The 17030-nt window shown below is 32.4% G+C and overlaps 2 protein-coding genes across 2 annotated transcripts; both read left to right on the top strand.

Annotated features, from left to right (window-relative positions):
- Window positions 1–5053, top strand: LOC101214090 (translocon-associated protein subunit alpha). The gene is made up of 8 exons (XM_004146972.3): window positions 1–247; window positions 712–879; window positions 970–1020; window positions 1615–1703; window positions 2991–3068; window positions 3210–3413; window positions 4570–4641; window positions 4732–5053. The coding sequence occupies exons 1-8, from the start codon at window positions 181–183 to the stop codon at window positions 4783–4785; spliced, it is 783 nt and encodes a 260-aa protein (XP_004147020.1). The 5' UTR covers window positions 1–180; the 3' UTR covers window positions 4786–5053.
- Window positions 5054–13149: 8096 nt separating this feature from the next.
- Window positions 13150–16015, top strand: LOC101204386 (extensin-1). Its single transcript, XM_004147016.3, has 2 exons — window positions 13150–13407; window positions 14157–16015. Exons 1-2 carry the CDS (start codon window positions 13236–13238, stop codon window positions 15632–15634), a joined length of 1650 nt encoding a protein of 549 aa, XP_004147064.3. The 5' UTR covers window positions 13150–13235; the 3' UTR covers window positions 15635–16015.
- The last annotated feature ends 1015 nt before the right edge of the window (window positions 16016–17030 follow it).

A 17030-nucleotide genomic window follows, 5' to 3' on the forward strand; every position in this document is an offset into this window, starting at 1 on the left:
CATCATTATTAGAAAACTGGGGGGAAAAAATGTAATTGCGAAAAGGTTAAAATCGCGCGAGGTGGGATTTGACCCGAGAACCTAAGCTAGCTCGGTGTGGTGTTGAAATCCACGCGTTGTTCACCGATTTTCTTCCTAAGAAACGCACTCAGGCTACGGCACTCTTCCAAGCTCTCAATCATGGCGTCTAAGGCCTTCAGGATTTTCTTTCTTGCGCTCCTTCTCCTTGCCTCGCCTTTTCTCCAAGGTTTTGCTTCCTTAATTCTTTATCTCTAAGTATTTTCTTCCACCTGCATATGTTTAAACTGTTAGCTCTAGATTTAATCGAATTTCGATCTCGCTTGCATGGTTGCGGCTTTAATTCTCCATTTCATTGAGATCCGGTTTCATTTATGCATTTGGCGCTCCAGCTTCGTCGATTTTCTGTTGGATCTTGTGCGTGTTAGATTCGCTAATTTTCAGCTATAATCTTTGAATTTTTTGTTCTTCAAAATTGCTTGGGCAGCGTTTTTAGCGTATCCATATCAACTTTATAAATTAAGCTCGATATTTGGGTTCGTTGATCCGCGCCATTCTAATGTTTTTGTTCTGGTTAATTGCTGGGTTTAGGTTCTTTTGTTAAAGTTGTTATCCATCTTCCGCGATGTGGTGGATCTGTATACTTCAATTCGTGCTTTGTTTTTATGTATTTTGTGTATTTTGCTTCTTAAGTTGTCAGATGCCAATCGGATGCGGAGTCGGAATCTGAAGAGGCCGCTGTTGATGATGCCACTGACTTGGGGATTGTTGGGGAGGAGGAACTAGATTATGGTGATGGGAGCTTCAGCGCTGCCCCAGGGATTGATACCGTGTGTGTTTTCCCCAAAAATAGCGCACGTTGTGAGTATTCCATTTAAGTTGAACACAAATATGTCCTTTTGAGTATGATGTAGAATAGTATTATTAATTTATAAATTTCTCTAAATGCAGTAGTAGTGGCCGGAGAAGAGACTGAAATATTAGCAGGAGTGAAAAATAATGGTAATTGGTCCTTACCTGTCAACTACAAGCGTTGAATTGTCCTTATTTTTGTATTATCAGCAACATTTGGCAGTTTTTTTTTTTCTCTTTCTTTGATTACAAATTGGGGTGGGAGATTTGAACCAATACATACAGATATGAGTTGAGCTAAGCTTTTGCTACTAAGCTTTTGTTGGCAAGAGATGACAGTTTTACAATTCATTTGTTGACTTAAGTGGCTTTAATTATAGTTAATTATTGTTGTGTTGTCTCCACTCAGAGCAATGCACGATTTCCACTTTGTATTTCTTGATTCTTCCTTTTATTCCAATTTGTTAATTGTTTAACTTATTATTTTAATCTCCGTTCTCTGCATGTAGTAGTACCTTTTTCATTATAGTTTTATTTGTAATTCTGATGGCTACAAGCGCATGGCTGCACAAAAAACAGTGAGGTCCCCCTTATCGAGACCTGCATCTGCAGTTTGAAAACTTTGTCTTGAAAGGATTGTTTGAAGTTTTCCTTTTTGTGTTCGCAATGATGGAGTCCCTGCTGGGTTTTTGTTTGAAGTTTTCTGCTATGTTTCTTACTTCGTTTCTTTTGGTGAAAAAACAGGGGATTCTAGCTTGAATGTCATTGCAATAAAGGCGAGTGTTCATTACACTTTTGATCACCGATTACTGATTCAAAATCTTTCTGCAGTGGTAAGTGACCGCATGGCTAATGTATACGAGTTCCTTTTCCCCATCAAAATTCATTGCATAACTTATATCTGGTCTGCCATATGCAAGCACAATTTTATCCCAACAAAATTCCAGAACTTTTACTCATTGGGTTCAAGTATGCATAATATAGCATCATTTACCTATTTTGTATATGAGGGGGATGAATTATTGTTTGAGTTAGAGCCGTGAGATAAACTAAATTTCTTAAGGATCCCCTTTTTAGCTCTTGCAGATTGTTCCTGCTTTAGCTTATTACTGTTAGAATCCGTAACATAATTCACCTTTCTTGAGCTTTGAAGCGTAGTAGGAGATGGTGTTGCTGTTTAATTTATTAATTTAATATACAATAACAGTAGTTAGTCACGAGGCACAACATAGATTTCGTGCTAAAATGACAACCCGATAAATACGAAGAAATGTTCAGTCTAAAATTAAAAAGTAGAGAAGAGGAGACCCAGCCACCAAAAGACTACAAAAACTAATCAAGGCTGCTAAAAAAGCTTTTATAATTACAAAAATTGTGTAGCTGGTTGTACATTTATTTTATCAGTGAACATATTTTTGTTCTTTTAGAAAAAGAAATCAATGGGCAATGAACAAAAAAGCAATGAAGGTCCTTCTGTGCATGCTCATGAAAACAACTCCAACTATTTAGTTAGAAATTTGGAGGGGTTTTTTGCAACACCTTGTTCTTATTCTTCCTAGGAGCGCCCAACTATATGAAGCTTTTGAATTTTTGGTAAAATATTGCGTTAAAGATCAAGTCTATGGTAGAGTAGAGGCCACATTGGTAAGGCTAACCAGAAAATATTTACATTAGAATGGCCCTAGCCCCCAAGAGGCCAAGGTCTTTAAGTTGAGACGTGCTAGAATCCACCTCAACCATTTTTTCAGAGACTGGATAAATAGGGTAGACCTGAGATACCATGTAATTTACATTACTGCATCAGCAAAAGTTTCAGGAAGAATGTTGACTCTCCAGACCAATTCCTTTGGACAGAAGGAATAGTAGGTTACTAGGCTGTTTGAAGATAGGTATGCTTTTAATTCTTCTTGGATTTCTGTTCAGCATACTCCTTCCTGGTGGTGAACTAATTACACCAGATTCTTTTGTAATTGTAGACTTTTAATAATTGATGCCTTGTTTCTCTTTCTTTAAAAATTTCTTATGTGCCCGTTTGTACATAATGCATATTACTTGCTACCGCATTTTGCATCTTGTCAATTCCCTTGTGTTATTTATTCACGTTTATGTTTTGGTCACAGGGTTTTAACAATGCGTCAGTACCAGCATCGTCACAAGCAACTTTCCCATACCTTTTTGCAGTCAGCAAATATCTCCAGGTTTTTGTGTCGATGTGATAGTCCTCTACATTGAAATTAAATTTATTGTTATCTAGATTATTTCTCTTCTGTCTGTGCTTTATGACTGTAGTATAAGATAGCATAAATGGCTAAAAAGACATCTTTTTTCTCTTTGTGCAGTCTGGAAATTTTGATCTCGTTGGAACCATTATCTATGAAATAGATCAGCATCCATATCAAAGTACCTTCTTCAATGGTACCATTGATGTTGCTGAAGCTGGTGGTTTTCTTAGCATTGAATCTGTATTTCTAGTTACCCTTGGAATTGCACTTATCGTGCTGCTTGGTTTATGGATTCATGGTCAAATACAGAATCTTTCCAAGGTACACAAGCCTGCTAAAACTGAACTTTTGGATTATTTATTTATTTATTTTCAATCAAGCAGCAAATGCCAGATGCCAGTGCTTTGAAGATTCACATGCAGCATATTTAACCACACACAAAATAACTAGCTAATGTGATCAGTAAGAGTGTGTTTGGAATACATTTTCAAGTGTTTAATTTTAAAAATGTCCTTTTAGAAAACATTCAAGTATTTGACAACCACTCAAAATAGCTTTTGAAACCGTTTTGCAATGTATTGTAAACAATTTTCACAAAAAAGTTCAAACAAAAATGAGTATTTTGAAAAACATCTTTTCCTATAGTAAATCCAGTGGGCCCTAAATCTGCCTACAATGCAATTGCAATATGTTGTTTGCGTTTTCTGTTGCTTCATGTGTCGATATCTTATCACCCTTTTTTGTATAGTTTTCATCGTTGTAAATTTCTTAGTTTCCTATCAACTGATAAAATTAAAAAAGAAGAAAAAAAAAGCGTGAGCTGATTTTCTCACAGTTATATTTTGATTTTTAAGTACGTTTAAATTCTATTTTTCTAATGGGCTTTTGTTTTACTTTTTTTAAACAATAGAAACAATACTTGCTCTAAATATGATCCCAAATATTTTTTTGGAAAAGAAATTCTGTTTTTTTGCGATTAATGTATGAAATAATTCTTGAGAAGGATCAGTGAGTTTCAAAAGAGCATTGTCTCACACTACTGGCCGCTTTCTTCTACAGCAAAACTGGTCGTGATTCTTGTACTTGTGGGTTTTAATTTGTTTTAGTTCCTTGACTAATTGTAATTTCTCTATTTTTCTATATAAAGAAATATAGCTGCTGATTGAAAAGTATTTTTGCAATCTAGTTGGTTTACGTTGTGAGAACTTCTTGTCTTCCCTACCTTTGTGCTTGTTTTCTTTCTCTGGAAAATGATCTCTTGATAATAAAATTAAAAGGAATGCTATTTTATTTTTATTTTGAAAGCAAAATTATATAATTCTTTCTTATAGGTAATTAGATCGGCATCCTGAATTTCTTAACCTCTCATGATCATGAATTAATGGCTATTGAATGTTTTGTTGCTTCAACATTCAACCCCATCGCCTACACATACCCAATTTAAGCAAACCTTATAACACTTCTTTTATTTTATTAGAAAACCAAGAGGGCTCCTAAGGTGGAAGTTGGAACCAAGTCCTCAGATGCTTCATTAGACGAATGGCTGGAGGTACGTTCATTGACCTGCCATTAAATATGATGTTGTTTCTGTCTCCCTTGCTTACTGAAACTTGTATTATTTCTTTCTTTTATAATGCAGGGCACTGCTGCATATTCCGGGTCATTGTCAAATAAATCAAAGAAAAAGAAGTAGATCACACCTTTTTCTGCCTTTACACTCGACACGTACCAGATACGCAGTCTCTTGTAACTCACAATTAAGCATTTGAATTGTTTAAGAGGCGCATCTTATATTAGTTTTTGGAAAGTAGGCTAGTTTAGACTTTTGGAGAAGTTGAGTTATTTTATAGAGATCTTTTAATTTAATCCAAATTTTTGACCATTTAATTGTTGTTAAGTTACATCTTGATTGATAACTTTTCTTTATTCCATCTATAGATACCACAGTGTTTTTACGCTTAGCTAACCTAAACATAGTTCGACAGGTCTAAGATATACATAACACTTTCAACCCTTGCATACATGGATAGAGTCAACAGAGATCTTTTAGTTTATTCAAATCTTTTATCATTTACCTTTTAATCTGAAGTTACTTTTTGATGATAACGTTTCATTGTTCCTTCTATAGATAGATACTATCTGCCTCATCTGTTCATAATTAAGCGTTGTTTAATTGATCTAGGACGTACATGAATCCGATAGAATTGTTAATTTAGTCTAATTTTTTGACCATTTACCATTCTGTTCTAAAGTTAATCTAATGGATGACTCTTTTTTGCTTCTTCAATTCCACCCATGTAGTTACCATACCACCCATTTGTGGGATTAAGTGTTTTTATGGGTACAGTTAGTTGTACCTTAGACAGTCTCAATCTAGAGGTTAAAGGTTCAAGTTTCGTTACTCCCAACTCCCAGATTTTTATACTCAAAGAAAGAAAACAAAAAGAGAAGTGTTATGCTCGTTATAGGATTTGATTATTGAGGAAACAAACACCAGCGAGATACATGTGAAGCTGTTGCTTAGTAGAACCATGTAGGTAGACGTTTAGTCAAATGACAATTACGGTTGTGATTCTTGAATTAGATGGACTCCCTCCATACCTATTTGTGAATCATTTTATCTTTAATTGGTGAAGTTGAAATAATGGGTAAAGTACATCTTTAATTGGTGAAGTTGAAATAATGGGTGAAGTATATCTTTAATTGTTGAAGTTGAAATAATGGCTAAAGTATAGCATGTGGGTTTGACCTTTGTTGTAGCTCTTATTAGTTTTGCCTACTTTATACCCTCTGTTTCTTGTGTTATTTTTTAATTTCTTGAGCTGTCAAATCAAATAGAACCAATTATGCACTTGCTTGCACCTACATCTCTTGTGCTCTTCTTACCGTTATTTTATTTATTTCTTTGTTTTATGGGTGGGGAGGTCGTTGTAGGGTTTTCATGTTGTTATTATTATTATTGTTTTTTAATCAAGATTGATGGTTTCATTTGATTCACGTTTTTTGATTGGTTTTCCAAAATTTACAACGCCAATCTGCTTAACATGGCCATTGAAGACATGTTTGGGAGATTTGAATCTACTGGATTACAATGACTAGCCATGTTTAGACTCAGGGTTTTGAGTTCGATTTGTTACCTCTGTTACATTCTGTTACATTCCTTTCGTTTTGAATCAAACTCTCTTTTCCACCAATTCATTCTTCATGATCCCATTCTAACTTTGATCCTAACATTTTATTGTAATCCTGCTTACCTTTTAGCCTCCCAAATAGACTTTAAAGTTCCATTTTGTATCGTTTTGAAAGTAATTTAGATAATCTTTGATTGGTTCATGAAGATGGACTTGCAAATAAAAGATCACTAATTCTTTTTTCAAAAATGTTCTTATTTCAACAATTTAAAATTGAAGTAATTCTCAAACCTATTGTTTGTCCACAACTAAAAAACTTGACTAGATGCCGCGAATGATCCTTAAGATTAACTTTACATTTTCAAACATTATTTTCATATTATAAAAGTAATAGCATAATTTTGAAATGATAGACCATTCTAAAATCACCCATGATAGCCAAATAATTCTCAGTGATTGTGACTTTATTTTTTCTTTTTCATCTTTTAAACAAATTAAATTTATCTATGTACTTGCTTTTCTTTAACGTGTTACTTTATATTTTTACATTAGCTATCATATATTTGTTAATTCCTATTAGTAATATTATATATTTGAATCTTTACTTTGCTATTTGTAGTGGAAATTTGAGTGTTGATTATTAATGTACTTGTTAATGCTGGTTATTGATATCTATTTGTAGTGGATGGGGGGCCCTTGGCATTAAAATAAACATTTGGTTTAATGTTTATAGTTTAAATTTGGACATTTGTTAATAATTCTAAGTGATTATGACCTTTCATTTTCTGAAAATTTCAAACTATAATAGAATTAAAATATAGTAAAATTTCACATTCTTCGTATTGTTACTTTGCTTCTGTATATTTGTTAATTTCCCATCATTGTCAAACTGCCTTTTGCTAATTAAATATTTAGGTAGCAAATTTTCAATCATATCGTAACATAGCTTGAAAATGAACATGAACTTGTCATCTCTTTCAACCATACAAAAATTAAAATTAAAATCGACTTAAACAAAGTTCAATTTGAATGAAATTATTCTCAACAAGAACTGTGATTTAATTTACTTGATACCCTTTCACTTTATTTAAGGACTATGGTCCTTAGTCAATAATAGTCCAACAATATGGTTTTAGGTGAGATCTAATCTACTCGGGAGGGTTCTCTTTATAGATTTTGTCATGAAATTTCAAATAAATATTAATGTTTTTGTTTGTTTCACATTATCACTCTTTAAAATTCAAAATATTATTATACATAAACTTTCAAGTTTATATGACATTGGCTTTTTTCAGCATCCTTTATATATGGGAAATTTTTTATCTCGAATATAAATAATCAAAATATAGTCTAGTTAATTAGTAAATTATTTTCTGTTTATTATTACTGTTAAGCTTAATTAATTATTACTATGAAAATAGTATTTAGACTTAATAAATTTCAACTAATTCATCTTCCAGAGATATTCTATGTTATGTTTAAGTATTTGAAATAAAGTTTTATTACTAATGATTGATATTTTTATTCATTTATACTAATTAAATTAATTTAATCATGTTTAATACAAAACCATTCCTTTATTTTTATTTTAAACTTAAATAATTAGTTAATACAACAGTGATGTTGTATTTATTTTAGGATTACATTAGTTGTTCTCTTATATTTAATTAAGTAATTATATAATTACAAATATTTAAATTCAAGACAATATTTATTGTGTAAAGTTTTAAAACGTTTATATATATCTTATACGTAAACATTCATGCTCATTGATTCAAATGAGTTTTGTAAAATCACAATATAAGTTTATGTCACGCATAATCACCACATGGAAGCACATGTACATGTTCGTGGTTAAAAAATCTCGAGTACTCTTACATTACTTGCTTCCTTTGTTCATACTATGCTTTTACCTTTATAGATAATTTTGCAATTAAATTATTTATTGTTGACTTTCTTTTGGTTGTTTTCAAATATATAAAACGAACCGATGAACCTATCCATCTGTGTTAGCATTGATAATCAATATCTAGACTATCAATATTTGATGATAGACACTGATAAATGTCTATCAATCTCTAACTTGTAGTAAGTAATATTTTCAACCATCTCACGAATTGAAACTCTAGTTTTATAAAAGTAAAAATTAAATATTAAAATATATGTATTATGTGTACAATGCATCACCATATTAAAAACAAATAAAAGATAGAAAAGAAAAGAGTACTTTGTTGTTGTGAACAGCTGGAGCTCCACAAAGTGTTGTTAAAAGGTCAAGTTGAGATTGAAAACAATTAGGGGAAAGTGGATTGGAGTGTCATCAAATCTCGCCAACTTTGGAGGCTTTTCATTAAATAATAGCATAGGACTTCAATTTCATTTAATAATCCTTTGGTAATTAATAGTGTTCAAAATTAGCTAAGATTGCACAAACTTAGAACATGCTTCAATTCAAGCAAGTACCTCTTCTGAAAACCACTTTTGGTACATTTCATTCATTATTCATTCACAAAAATCATTAGAGACTTGGCCCTTTTATAATAATGCTACTATACTACTAATCTAATCACCATGGTCTCATCATTTTTTTTTCACCCTTTTCTTTTAGTTGGTGAAAGCATTTACACTACTCTCCTTCATCTACACCTACGTCTTCTTATCATTTTTTTTTTTTTTTTGCCTTAAAAACATCTTAATATGTAGGTGTTATGCCACGTTGCTTTAGTACTTGTTCCATCCTTTTTTTTTTCTCTTTATCTTAATGAATGATAGTTATAAAAATATTTGGATATACGATCATAGACTATATCTATCTTTGTTCAACTCATTCAAATGTCTAATTACAAATTATGATTACGTTACAAACTTTTCTTTATTTGCTTAATATATGTATATTCATTGTGGTTGAATGAAATACATGGAGGTGTGTGTATTGTGAGTTACGTTCAATTGCTTTTTTTTTTTTTAATGAAAATTGGAGAATGTAAACCACAATTGACATGTTTAGTGATAAATCACGAGACTAGAGTTGGCCTTTTTTTCTATAGTCTCCTCTTTTTCTATCATTGCTGCTAATCACAATGTCTTATCATTTTTTTTTCACCTTTTTCCTTTAGTTGGTGAAAGCATTTATACTCTGCTTCTACTTTTCATCTACACCTACATCTTATTGTGAAATTTTTGCCTTAAAAACATCTTAACATATAGGTGTCTGCCGTTGCCCAAGTACTTGTTGCTTTTTACCTTAATGAATGGGAATTAATATATGTAGAAGCCCACTTGGTGATGATTTTTGTTTTTGTCTATTTTGAGTTTAATGAATACAAAGGTGGGAGGTTGAAGAACCTTCCAATTTTGAGACGTGATTTGTGTCCTACAACAATGGTGATGGGAGAAATGAAATTAAGTAAAGAAAACATAAACAATGAAAAAAGATTTTAGAATTTACATGGTTCACCGACAATATAATATATATTTACTACATTCATGGGTAGAGAGAGAACAATTAAAGATATTTGAGGGGAACATATATAGATACAAACGTTAATAGGAATAGTGAGTTTATATAAGACATTTCTCAAAATCGTAGACTCAAAACAGTGAATGGCATATATCATATGTATACAATTTAGGTTTCTTGCACTCACAATCTGCTAGCAAAGCACAATACACACCCGGTTCAAGGCATTCCAACTACAATTATATATGGTTGCATTTGCTTTTGTCTTTATGTTTTATGAACTGTCGAATTGAGTGTGTAGTGGTCAATTCAAATATAACTCAACCGGTTTAACTATATGCACATTTGACCAAATGAATATAGGTTTAAATCTCTCACTTTAGACATACAAGTTGAAGAGAGTGGACATGGTAGGGTGTGACTCAAATTATTCATCTTTTGCATTTTTAATATAAATTGAAAGCAATAAGGTGGTGAATTTTTTTTCGGTTTTATTTCAAGTGTTTGACAACTTGAGTAATTTCATAGTGTTGAGTTGATTGGGTAAAAAAACCAATCAACGATTGCTAACCAATAATTAAAGAGATTTATTGTCTTGTTATTCACGTCAACTCACATTTCTCACTTTGTTATTCGTGTCATCACTCACTTACTTTTCTATAATTATTTGCAACTCAACAAAGTGTTTTTATCGTTAACTAAACACAAAACTACTTTTCTTAATTTTAGATTTTGAAAATGTTTCTACACTTTGTATGATAAAGTTGCTCCATAAATGTAAAAAATAGACAAGAGATGGGTGAGTTGCTCGATCACAAAAAGTAGATAAATGATGAAGATAGAGTTACTTGATAAATGTATAAACTTTTCAATTGTGTTTACTATTGAAGTTAAGGGTCACATTCACCCCGACCAAAAAGAATTACAAAGTGGGTCTCATTTGATTACTTGTGTGTTGCATTTGCACTAACACATGAGGTTCACATCTAAATCTATGATGAAACAACACAATCTGATTAATGATTTGAGAGTACTCAATCCAACTATACCCGGTAATTACCTCATATCGTTATAACTACCATTATTGTTACTATTAGAGCTAAAAATTTTGCCAATTTTAACATCTTTACTATTACCATTACTATTTGACCTTCAAAGATAAAGGGTAGAGATACGGTAAACAATAAATTTGATAAAATTCATAATTTTAGTAAACACGATAATCAAAAGTAATCTAATTACGATTAGAATTCATTACAATTGATCCATCAATAAAATTCCATTATGATTACACCTGTTTTCATTAGGGTTAAGTAAATATTACCTAATTAGTTGTTGGTAAGCCAAATTGCTCCATAATATTATTGAAAATGTCTTTAAATTTATGAATGGAGATGATAGGCCGTGGCCCTTCACTTTTCTAATTAGATGTGAGACTTCCATTGCCATCCTCCTAATTAAAACCTCAACAACTTCCAACTACATTTTTGAACCACATTGTCACTATTGCAAATTGTTTCCATCATTTGATCTTCTTCTTCTTTTCTTCTGTTTCTCACAGTATTTAAATGTCTAAGTTTGTCTCCCTCCACAAATAAATAAATAAGTTAATATTAGGAAAATGAAAGAATCAACGTAATATGATATAAGATAATGAAAATGATATATGTCTATTATCATTCCATTCTTTTTGGTCTAAGATAGAGATTATTATATTTCAGGCAATTTACAAAAATCACCCGCTGTGATTCTAATTATAATTTTTAATTTTCAAAATTAAAATTCAAACCCATCAAATTCATCCAAATTGTAAAGTTCGGATACTCAAAAAATTATATAATTGTATAAATTGAATTGATTATATAAGCTTGAGAATTTAATTTTTATCATCTGTGAGTCAATTTTTTACGATTATGATAAGTTTGATGGTCAAATTTTAACGCTTTTAGATGTTTAGGAACTCAATTGTTTGTATTGAAAGTTTGAGAATAATGGTAAATGATTATATAATTCACGAGTGGTTTTTATAATTTTTTTTTGTGTATTTTTATAGGAAAGAAAGAGTTATGAAATTAATAGAGAAAAAAAAAAAGTAAAGAAAAGAGAAATCGGACTACACGTGATGTTTTGTTTTATATTTTCCACTCATTAAAATAATTTGTGTTATTTTTTGATAATCAGTTAAGAGTTTTTGTCTTTTGTTTTTTTGTTTTTGAAATTGAAATTACAACTTGGAATCAGTATTTTATATTAACTGTTTCTTTTCTTTTGTTTTTAACTTTTATGTGGAAAGAAATTTGAATGTTTCTTTTTTTTTGTAAAAAAAGAAAATAAGTTTTATTTTTAGTTTGTTGATTACTCTAATAAATATTTTAAAAAATCCAACCAAAATTTGAATAGTAACTATTTGGTTGTACTGTGTAATTATTTGATTTTTAAAAATTAAGCTTATAAACAATACTTTCATTAATGGGTGTTTTTAAAATCAAAATCAACTAAAATAAATTTAAAAGGGAACGGTAAAAAATAAAAAAAATTATAAAATATTTAACAGTAAAATTTGAGATTCTATCACTATTAAACATTTGATAGACAGTCACATCATTGATTATCATCATTAATAAAATCTAAAACATTTGCTATAATTTGTAAATATTTTAATTTATTTTGTTATTTTTATAAATGTTTTTTTTCCTTGGTAGTTTTAAATCTAAGTTTTCCTTCACATGAATAAAATAAATTAGCTATGAGATCACTAGTTTTTAAAAATTTAATTTTCAAAAACAAAAACTAAATGAATTACCAAACATGATACTTTATTTAGTAATTAATTTGAAGAAAATAAACAAAATCAAAATAGTTATCGAACATAAACAATCAACGACATAGTTTTTTAAAAAATCTGTTTTTGTTTTTAGAACTTGAGCGGAGATTCTAAAATTTCTTTAACAAAATAAAAACTATAAATTTCAAAAACCAAACAGCTCACAAACTTATAATCAAACTAACGTTCTGTAAAAAAAAAAAAAACATAATTCTTAGTTTCATTCTTCTGTAAAGAATGAATGTCCCTCTGTGTGATTGATGGAAATGTACTTTGTGGATCAACTTCCCATTAATTACCTTACCATTTTCCCTTGATCTCAAAAGCACTTTTAAGAACTTATTAATGTGATGTGGTTAGTAGTAGGTTTAGAAAGGTGTGGAAGCATAGACCATTTTGATGACTCAATAAATGAAAGAGAATGGCAGTTGAGTTTTTCTTTTTTCCTTTTGCCTTTTCTTTTCAAATGGCAGTTGAGTTTATTCCTAGCTTTGTATGGCCAAACTTTCTCATATATTGCAAAATTAGTCCTTTCTTTAAGGGTCCCCCCTATCTCATGTGACATGCCCTTAACAAGCTCTCAAAACTCATCTTTTTTACTCACTTATTTGCTCCTATATAATGACCTTCATCTCTTTCATTTCTTGTACATTGCCTTGAAGCTCATAGCTTCTGCTCGGTCTCGAAAAGAGTTTGTTTTGGGTCGGGTTTAAGATTGTGGTTTTGACATGAGGATTCCTCCTCTGCTTGGAAGGGCACCCTTGTTGTGCTTCTTCTTGGTGTCCTTTGTTTTTGCTGCAACATTGTGCAATGCCGATGTAAAGTCGGTCGAGGTCGTCGGTGTTGGTGAATGTGCTGATTGCAAAGAGAGTAACATAAAAACTAGCCATGCTTTGTCAGGTTCATGCCATCTTTTTTCTGTTTTATGATTATGGTGAAAGCTATTTCTTAGGAGAGTTTAATTTCTCTTTTTGTTTTAGCTTTACAAGTGATGAAAACATGTCTTTTATAGTATAGGCACTACTCATGAGAATGGATGGGTTGATTACTTAGTTTATTTCATTTTGGCCTCCATTGACTTTCTGTTTTAATCATTCAACTTTAAATGTTTTGTTTTAGTATCTAAATATTGTGTAGTCACTGTCTTTGGGTTTTCATTAATATTTGATCTATACAATCTAAACCTCTTTTAAAATCCAATGTTAAACCTACTTCAACAAGCTTTAGGCATCTTTGTAACAAACATCTACCTCTCAGATTCTCATCAATTAAGCGACACAAAATACTTGTCTAAATGAAAAAAGTTTTTGCTAGTGACACTGGATGGGTGGAGGGCATATCGTCAAAGACCGCCAAATTGCCAATTGACCCAAAGACTTAAATTGATGGATGAAAAATATCAAATTATACCTCTAAACTTAAAGAGTTGTATTAATTTAAATTATGAAATAATTATTGTATCAACTAAACATCTAAACTATGGTAGATGAATAAATTTAGATTTTTAGACTTCGAAGATCATACATTACTCAAATTGTCCATGTTATAAACTGATGTTTGAATAAGTGCACACATTTGAAAATTATATCTAACACTCTACCAAAAGGCAATCGTGCTGATACGAAATGTACACTTTTTACTATGTGCAGGACTGAAAGTAGCCATAGATTGCAAATCAAGTGATGGGAACTTCAAAACAAGAGGGATTGGAGAGTTGAATGAAGAAGGAAAGTTCACTGTATTGCTGCCTAATGCCATTGTGGAAGATGGAAAGTTGAAGGAAGAATGTTATGCACAACTTTATAGTGCAGCAGCCAACCCTTGCCCTACTCATGATGACCTTCAATCCTCTAAGATTGTTTTACTATCCAAATCAGATGAGAAACACACTTTTGGGTTACCTGGTAAAATCAAGATTTCACCAGGAACTTGTACATCAGCTTTCCTTTGGCCATTTTTCAAGTACCCTCCTCTTACCAAGTTCCCTCAATTTCCTTTGCCACTCCCTCTTATACCTGACTTTCATCATCCACATTTGAAGCATTTTGTTCCCCCATTCTCCTTCCCTCCATTGCCACCTAAAGTCTTCTCTCCATTTCCACCTAAAGAGTTCCCACCAACGCCGGTGTATGAAAAGCCACTTCCACCACCTGTTCCAGTTTATGAAAAACCTGTTCCACCACCTACACCGGTATATGAAAAGCCACTTCCACCACCTGTTCCTGTTTATGAAAAACCTCTTCCCCCACCTACACCGGTCTATGAAAAACCACTTCCACCGCCTACTCCAGTTTATGAAAAACCTCATCCTCCGCCTACACCTGTCTATGAAAAGCCACTTCCACCGCCTGTTCCTGTTTATGAAAAACCTCTTCCCCCACCTACACCGGTCTATGAAAAACCACTTCCACCGCCTACTCCAGTTTATGAAAAACCTCATCCTCCGCCTACACCTGTCTATGAAAAGCCACTTCCACCGCCTGTTCCTGTGTATGTAAAGCCTATTCCTCCACCTACTCCGATCTATGAAAAGCCACTTCCACCTCCTGTTCCGGTTTATAAAAAACCTGTTCCTCCACCTACACCAGTCTATGAAAAGCCACATCCACCGCCTGTTTATGAAAAGCCACTTCCACCTCCTGTGTATGTAAAACCTAAGCCTCCACCAGTGCCAATCTACAAAAAGCCACTTCCACCACCGGTTCCTGTTTACAAAAAACCTTGTCCTCCCCCTGTTCCTATTTACAAGAAACCTAATCCTCCACCAGTATATGAGAAGCCACTTCCACCACCAGTTCCTGTTTATAAGAAACCTAATCCTCCACCAGTGCCAGTCTACAAGAAGCCTCTTCCACCTCCTGTTCCCATATATAAGAAACCCCTCCCTCCACCTGTTCCCATTTACAAGCATCCATTTTTCAAGCACAAACACCCATTCTTCAAGCATAAACACCCATTCTTCAAGCATTTGCCTCACATTCCAAAAATTCCCCATCATCCATTTTTTAAGAAGCCATGGCCACCTATCCCTCAATTCCCTCCTGTTCCCAAGTCCCCACCAAAGTACTTCTCCCACCACATGTTTGGAGGGTTCCCTAAACATCCACCGGTTGTTTCTCATCCTTAGAATGTCATTGTCTTGCAGCATTGTTGCTTTTTTCTTAATAAGCAATGAAAGAGATGGTTAATGTGCAGTGGAAGTTTAGTAACTTTCAAGTTCTACAAATAAAGCTCCAGTTTCTGACTTACAAATTGAACCAAATCAGAAGGGAGAAAAAGAAGCAGGAGTGAATTGTTGTTTTGTTTTTAATTTTTCTATAAAAAAATTGGAATTGTGTGGATTGTTTATGGTTGTTGTTCCACAGTTTGAGATCAGGATTCTGTAAATGTCAATGAACAGATTTTTCGTTTGAGAAAACTTTCACCTTGAGGTTCTTGCATGCTATGGTTGTTTATCCAGGAAATGATAATGAAAAAGGCATATTATTTATCTTTTTTTTCCCCTAAATATCATTTGTTTTTCTATCTCTCGTATTCTTCCTGCTCCTGAAGAGTTGTAATCTCAAATTGCATGAACTGGAAATAAAAATATCAAACTATGCTATATAAAAAACAGAAAAAGTATATAGTACTCCTAAACTGTGCATAAACGTCTCTTAAAAAACAAAAACTATCTTGAAACTGAACTCCATGTTAAATAGGATAAACAAATGAAGAATGTATGGAGAAGTTTGGTTCCTTGTGCTATCATATACGAACACAAACTATGCAGACTATGCAAACTTTGCTTCTCCTTTTTCACATAGATTGTTATTGCCATCTGGAACCAACGTAAGTTGATGGGTCCAATGGCTTATAAAATGCAGTTTGACCAAATCAGGTGGGATTGGGAGTTTGTTGAGCAGATGCATACATATATTGCTAAGAGAAGATCGAGTTTGTTATAGTCCTAAACGCCCTTTTATTCGACTATTGATGATGTTTGCAGCAATAGCTAAGAAGCCACCATAGGTACCTCGTACAAGCTTAACTCCGATGCTTCTTTCACCGTGTGCGAGTGGTGGGCTTTTTAGAGCGATTCTTAGTATTTCCAATGGTGAACCAATGATTTTGATGCATGCTCTAATGTTCACAACTATTGTTCAGCTCAATGCTGCTCTCGAGAGAGAAATGGTTTAAATAGTTTTAGTTATTTTCTTAATGGAAGATTGTAACTATTTCAACAACTATGTGGAACCTTTGATGTGTTTTAGACTTTTTTTTCTCTTCACAAAAATTGTAATTACATTGCTCGTATTCTTAGGAACCAACGTCTAGGGTGTTTTGATATGTTTACTAATTTGATAACTCTCGATAGCAAATTGAGACTTTTGAAATAGTGTTTAGTGTAGCTAATTGAAAACTATTTAAATAGTTTTTACGGTAGCAAGATGTGGTTATTACAGTCCTAGATAGTCTTTGCCCTAAACAACCCATTGGTTTCTTGTTCTTCTTTGTATTGCTAAACAAAAAACGAGCTTAAC

Source organism: Cucumis sativus, chromosome 2, assembly GCF_000004075.3.
Source record: "Cucumis sativus cultivar 9930 chromosome 2, Cucumber_9930_V3, whole genome shotgun sequence".
In the NCBI taxonomy this organism is placed as follows: Eukaryota; Viridiplantae; Streptophyta; class Magnoliopsida; order Cucurbitales; family Cucurbitaceae; genus Cucumis; species Cucumis sativus.